At 63.9% G+C, this 6,173-nt stretch overlaps 2 protein-coding genes across 2 annotated transcripts in view; one reads left to right on the top strand and one right to left on the bottom strand.

The window, feature by feature from the left end:
* Nucleotides 1-2,792: 2,792 nt before the first annotated feature.
* Nucleotides 2,793-3,655, top strand: CHLNCDRAFT_22413 (hypothetical protein; the record flags this gene model as incomplete). The annotated part of the gene is made up of 3 exons (XM_005848479.1): nt 2,793-2,891; nt 3,055-3,221; nt 3,397-3,655. 3 exons carry the CDS (start codon nt 2,793-2,795, stop codon nt 3,653-3,655), a joined length of 525 nt encoding a protein of 174 aa, XP_005848541.1.
* A 589-nt stretch (nt 3,656-4,244) lies between these two features.
* CHLNCDRAFT_51922 (hypothetical protein) overlaps nt 4,245-6,173 on the bottom strand; it is a gene marked incomplete at both ends in the record, with an annotated part of 4,634 nt that continues 2,705 nt past the window's right edge. Inside the window, 5 exons of the mRNA XM_005848290.1 lie at nt 4,245-4,385; nt 4,629-4,817; nt 4,998-5,174; nt 5,439-5,601; nt 5,833-5,904. Of these exons, the coding sequence (XP_005848352.1) occupies nt 4,245-4,385; nt 4,629-4,817; nt 4,998-5,174; nt 5,439-5,601; nt 5,833-5,904 (742 nt within the window). The remainder of the gene's footprint in view (nt 4,386-4,628; nt 4,818-4,997; nt 5,175-5,438; nt 5,602-5,832; nt 5,905-6,173) is intronic.

The following is a 6,173-nucleotide window of genomic DNA, read 5'->3' as shown; positions in this document are numbered from 1 at the left end:
CACCCTGCCCGCCTCCCTCTCCACCACCGTCCCCACCACCCTCTCCACCACCCTCCCCACCACCCTCGCCTCCTCCACGGCCGCCTTCTCCACCTCCATCACCGCCCTTGCCTCCTCCACGACCGCCTCCCCTTCCACCACCGCCCTCGCCTCCCCCACCTCCACCAGCTCCTCCTGTTGTCAACGCTTCTTGCAGCACGGATGCGAACTGCAGTCTCGCGGGTGCAGTGTGCAACACGGCCCTCGCCTCACCAAGATGCGAGTGCCCTACTGGTGAGTTGCATTTTTCCTTGCTGTTGTTGAGGTGATTGAATGGTTGTCACAGCCCTGGTCTCAGCCTTGGCCTCTCTCCTGTGCAGGCTTCACATTTTGCGGTGGGGTCTGCATCGATACATTGTACCAGTGCTGTACAAATCCAACAGCTGGCGTTACTTGCCCTGGTAGCACAATTGTATCGGGAACCACCTATCCCGCACAAAGTTGCGGTTCCAACAACTACTGTGGATGCCCCGCTGGTGAGATTCATTTGTTCCTCCTCTCACCGCTCTGTATGCATCTCACCGATGAAAGCGACCTTGCAAGTGTTTGTGCAGGATTCGACCTGTGCGGTTTCAGCCCGGGCATTTGCATCAACAGAACCAGCCAGTGTTGTACTACGGACACCAGCCAGGGGTTGAACTGCGGTGGCCAGTTCTGTTCCCGCGATGGTGGAAGCTGTGTCAACATCTGCTCATGTAAGCCGCCGCCCCCGGTCGTGCGCATGCATGCTTGCTCGGATTGCCCTATCCTGAGCACGTGCATCTCCATCTCTGACGACGTGCAGCGTTAGGATCGAACATGACATCCTGCGGCTCGGCGTGCTACAACAGCTCCATCGCCACCTCATGCTGCATTGCCGCAACCGGCACGGTCGGCACAGTGAGCAACGGAATGTGCATTGGTGACGACATCTGCACGAGGGTGTTCAATGTGACAACCACAGTTACCGCATCCGTAGTCGGTAAGCCCCGTGCTGGTATGCCACCGTCTTGATGGACAGCCTGCCTTGCGGGGCCACCATGTCTGCTGAGCAAAGCGGAGCAAACCCTGATGACCAGCCTGACATTATTCATTGCGACATGTATTGAGCTGCTGTGGAATCGTGCAGGGAAGCGCTGCCCGGCTAATCCCAGGAAATGCTCAGAGTGTTGCATTGCTTCGGACTGCATGGACTTCGGATCAAGCGAAGGAGGACCAGTGTAAGTGGCGCATTCACTTGGCATGCCAGCTGTGCAGTTGGGTGTCCGGAAACTCAAACCCCTCGTCTTTGTTCTGCAGTTGCACCAATGGGGTATGTTCCTATGCCGGTTGTACAACCCAGTTTTGTTTCCAAGGAGACACCAAGAACGTTTACAAACGAGGAACGCAAAAAGGATGTTCGGTAAGTGTGGGTGCGGACTTGTGTGCGGGAGTGGCGGAGTGTTGTATCCCGTTCTTTGTGTATTAATTGTGTCAGGTGGCCGCTGACTTATGGCATCTTGTCCTCCCCTGCAGTCTTGCAACGCAAATACAGCTTCACGCTGCCCCAACGGGTACTGTTGCACAAATGGTCCGAGTGGCTGCAGCACGGACCCCGGGGATTGCAACAATGCTATCTGCTACGCGCCCTGGCCAACGTGCACTGGAAGCAGCTTGAAACAGCTAAACGGCCGGCAATGCTTCGGAAATGACGCGGCGCCTTCCCCCATCGCCTACGGTCGAGTGGATCCTTTCTTCAATCAAACCTTGCTAACGTTCAACTACGCCCAAGTCTACCTAAACAACAACTTCTTCACCTGCCCCTGGAACGGCTCCTATCCTTGGTAGCTGTCAAGTGCCGCTTCCAGCCCGTCTCATGCTTTTCTTTCTATCGTCTTCCTTCTTTTTGTTTCATTCCTTTGTACTGTTTTTTTTCACCTTCTGCAATCTACCGGCCATTGTCAAGCATTTGCCACTTCACACTCTACTAGTAGGTCTACTGTAACGTCCCCCCCATCAGGCACTCGCTGTGGCACTGGCACTGGCGCTGCCCCAGCTCATGGCCAACACCAGCTAGCTCAAGCTCTGGAACCAAAAAATAAATAAATAAAAAATCCCCCAGCTGGAAGCAGCGCCAGGGCTGATCCAAAAACATCAGGCGAGGCCGTGACCCATGCGCTCCGCACGCCCACCGCGCTTCGAGGCGCAGGCGGGGTAACATCCGAGCGAGGCCCCCAAAAGTCTTCAGCCTGACTAAAAAAGCACCGTTCAATTATCTTGTTCATTCGTTCATCTTCCCTGCGACTTTTCCCTTCTCCTCTATGCAGATGCGTCTGCTGCCGCCCAGATGGCAGCAGGCGCCATGCTGGCGCCGCCCGCCCTGGTATTCTCGTCGATCATCAGATATGATATTATCCCAAGTAGTATCACGATCGGCGCCCAGGAAGGAAGAAATTCTTGATCCCAAGGGAGAAGACACTTCCGTCTGCCGATCGCTGACGGCCAGGCGTCTCTCATCTTAGCGGCCTTGATCCTCCACACTGCATCATCATCAGCGAGTCCATTTGGAAGCCTCCCGCGACACCGCAAGAAGGGCCGGGGCATAAGTGCTGGGGCTAGCCCGTTCTGCAAGACAGCCCTACGTCAGTGTTCTAAGTAGAGGTGGCGCCGCGGCCTTCTTCATCCGCTTCTCCCGCCACTGCCGCCGCCGCTGCTCGCCTCCGTCGCAGTCGGCTCGCAGTCGGCGATGGGCAACCTGACTGCTACTGCCCCTCGCAGGCCTTAGGGTCGTGCCAATGGGCAAGAACCGGGAGTGCGCGGAGAGCTGCATAGACTATCTGGCCCTGGCGCTGGTCCACCACTACCGCACGCAAGGGCAGGGCCCGTCGCTGCAGGTGACGAGGCACCTTTTGAAGTGGGCCCGCCCCCCGGACCATTCTCTTCCCCTCTGCATCTGCCACCCTGCAAACAACCTCCGGCTCCCAGCCACCATCACGGCCCTGCCCCCACTGCACCCTGCCTGGTCTATCCACCCGCCCGCCTGCCCGCCCACCGCAGGCGGCGCTGGATGCGGTGGGCGAGCGCACTGGGCGGCAGCTGGCGGAGCGGTATGCGCGCGACCGCCCGCCGCTGCTGGACCAGCTGGAGGCGGTGAAGTTTGTGTGCAAGGAGTTCTGGGGGGAGGTGTTCCGCAAGGCGGTGGACAACCTGCGCACCAACCACAGGTGCAGGCGGGGCGGGCGGAGCGGGTGGTGGAGTCAGCGGAATCGGTGGCGGCCCTTCAGCGTAGCAGGGCGTGGGCCGCGTGTGGGGCTGCTCGGCCACCCAGCGCCGCTGAGCTCTGCGCCGATGCTCACGCGTGGCGCGCCACTTCTCATTCCTCCACACCCCCTCCTGCAGGGGCACCTTTGTGCTGCGCGACACGCAGTTCCGCTGGCTGGTGCGGCTGGCCCAGAACCAGATGCCGGCGCAGGTGGGGCAGCCGCTGCCGGCGCCGCTGTCCAAGGCCGACCTGGCAGCCGACTTCCTGGTGCTGCCCTGCGCGCTGGTGAGGGGCGCGCTGGCGCAGCTGGGCTGGGACGTCGCCGTCACCGCCGACGCCACCAGCCTGCCCCAAGTCGACTTCACGCTGGTCATCCGCCAGCAGCCGCAGCGGTGACGGCGGCGGCGCGGGGCGGCACAGGGTGGGTGGTGGCAGGCCACGGCATGCTCTCCCGCGGGCTGTGCCTGTGCTGCCTTTTTGTTCCCGTCCTTCCCTGCCCTGCTCAATGGGAGCCCCCTGCTTGCTTATGCTCACTCTTTCTGCTGCTGCTGTTCCTGCCCCGCTGCTCGCTTCAATCCACTGTTCACCCTCTGCTCATGCCGTGCACTCTTTCGGGTCATGCGATGCAAGTAGTTACAACAAATGGATGGTGACGATGGCTTAACGCTGTGGAATCAAATTTAAATTTCGCCTGCTGTGGCGTTACGCGCCGGAGCGCAAAGTCAAATCAAGGGCGTGACCGTGCCTGCTGCCCTCCCAGCAGCAATGCCGACGCTGGCAAGTGCAGCTGTGTGAACGGAGCATGCCCTGCTGTCGCTGCATGCCGAGAGGGGCCAGGCCACGACTGATTGCGCTGCTGAGGGGCCAATGCAGCTCCGGATCATGGATAGGGTTAGGGTTGTTTCCTGATGCTGACGCTGCGCGGCGCAGGCATGCAGCGCAATGCGCGCCCAGCCGGCCCGCAGCGCTGCCGGGGCGCGGTCCATCAGAAGTCCATCCCGCCGCCCATGCCGCCCATGCCGGGCGCCGCGGGGGCCTCGTTCTTGGGGGCCTCTGTGATGATGCACTCGGCGGTGGTCAGCAGGCTGGCCACGCTGGCGGAGTCCAGCAGCGCTGTCCGCACAACCTGCGGCAGGGCATGGACAGCGTGTGTCGGGGGCGAGGAGGGGTCCGGAGTGCAAGGCAGGGTGAGCAGCGATGCGAGGGGGGGATGAGGAGGTGCCAGAGACTGTGCGAGGGAGGGGCAGGGCTGGCCATTTTGATGCACCCTACTGCTGCCGCCGTGAGACTGGCCCAGGCCACACCCCCCTCACATGCCACCCCCCTACATGCCAGGCCAGGCCTCCACATGCCCCCACCCCACACCCACCTTCATGGGGTCGATCACCCCCGCCCGCACCATGTCCTCAAACCTCCCCGCCGCCGCGTTGAACCCCACATTCTCGTCCCCCTCCCGCTCCAGCAGCTTGCCCACAATCACGTCGCCCTCCAGCCCCGCGTTGTTGGCAATGGTCTTGGCGGGGCGGCGGATGGCGCGCTGGATGATCTCCACGCCCACCTGCGGGGCAACGCGGCACCGGGGGTGGGCGGCAGCAGTGACGCGGAGCGGCCACGTGCGAGGCGCCGGGCAGAGAGATGCGGGGCCGGGCGTGGCGGCGCCAAACCCTGGCTGGCAAGCGCAGCGGGCCCGGCGGCGGCGCAGCAGGCACCCTGTACCGCGGGCGCCCCGCCGCCGCACCTTCTGGTCAAAGTTCTCGCACTTGTCCTTGACCGCCTCCAGCGTGCGCGAGGCGTAGACCAGCGCGGTGCCGCCCCCCGGCACGATGCCCTCCTCCACCGCCGCCTTGGTGGCGTTGAGCGCGTCGGTGATGCGGTCCTTCTTCTCGCTCACCTCCACCTCGCTGGCGCCACCCACCTGGCAGGACGGCGGGGGGGGCGGGGGGGCACACACAAAGGTGGAGCGACGGCTGTGGCAGGCGCGGCGGCGCTGGCATCGACACAAACTGGACGGAGCGCCAGCTGCAGCGCGGCAACCCGGAGCCAGATGATCGCTGCTGCCGGGCCAGGCCCGCCGCATCTCAACGGCACATTGCGGGCAGCCATGCGGTGCTGGCATGGCCGGGTGTCGCCCCGCCGTCCCTCCCCACCCGCTGCCTCCCCGCCAATGCCGGTGGCCCACCTTGAGCACCGCCACGCCGCCGCTCAGCTTGGCCAGCCGCTCCTGCAGCTTCTCGCGGTCGTAGTCGCTGGTGCTGCTCTCCATGGCCTGCCGGATCATGTCGCACCGCTCGGCGATGGACGCCTTGGAGCCGCCGCCGTTGAGCACCACGGTGTCGTCCTTGCTGCGCGGGGAGGCCAGGGCATGCGCATGTGCGTGTGTGTGTGCAGGTGCGTGTGTGTGTTGTGTGTGTGTGTGTGTGTGTGTGCGCGCGCGCGCGGGTGTGTGGGCAGGAGGGGCCCAGGGAGCGCGCAACCGATGCGGAGGTGGGGGCATTTCCTGGCACGGCGGGCTGGTTGCCCGAGGGCCTCGGCGGCGGCTGCGGCGGCGGCGGTGGCGGCGTGCGGCGCCTCACCTGATGGTCACTTTCTTGGCCTGCCCCAGCATGGTGGCATCCACCTTCTCCAGCTTGAACCCAAGGTCCTCGCTCACCACCTGCGGGAAGGGCAGGGGTGGCGGGGCAGGGCAGGGTGGGCACAGCGGGCAGCGCAGGGCGTGGCTGGGAGAGCAGGGGCGGCGCCATGCCGTGGCGCCTTCTCCGCACCGATCTTGCAGCCCGGCTGGCTGACACTGGCTGACACCGTGGGGCCCTCATCCCAGTCAGCCTGCGCCTCTCCTCTCCACCCCCCTGCCTGCTGGCCCCAGCCCCGCAACCTGCGGGCGCGCCCCCTCCCCCAGCCCTCACCGTGCCGCCCG

The sequence above is a fragment of the Chlorella variabilis genome (assembly GCF_000147415.1).
Source record: "Chlorella variabilis unplaced genomic scaffold CHLNCscaffold_8, whole genome shotgun sequence".
NCBI lineage: Eukaryota > Viridiplantae > Chlorophyta > Trebouxiophyceae > Chlorellales > Chlorellaceae > Chlorella > Chlorella variabilis.
The sequence above is the reverse complement of the archived record's forward strand: the minus strand, read 5'-3'. Positions and strand labels throughout refer to the sequence as shown.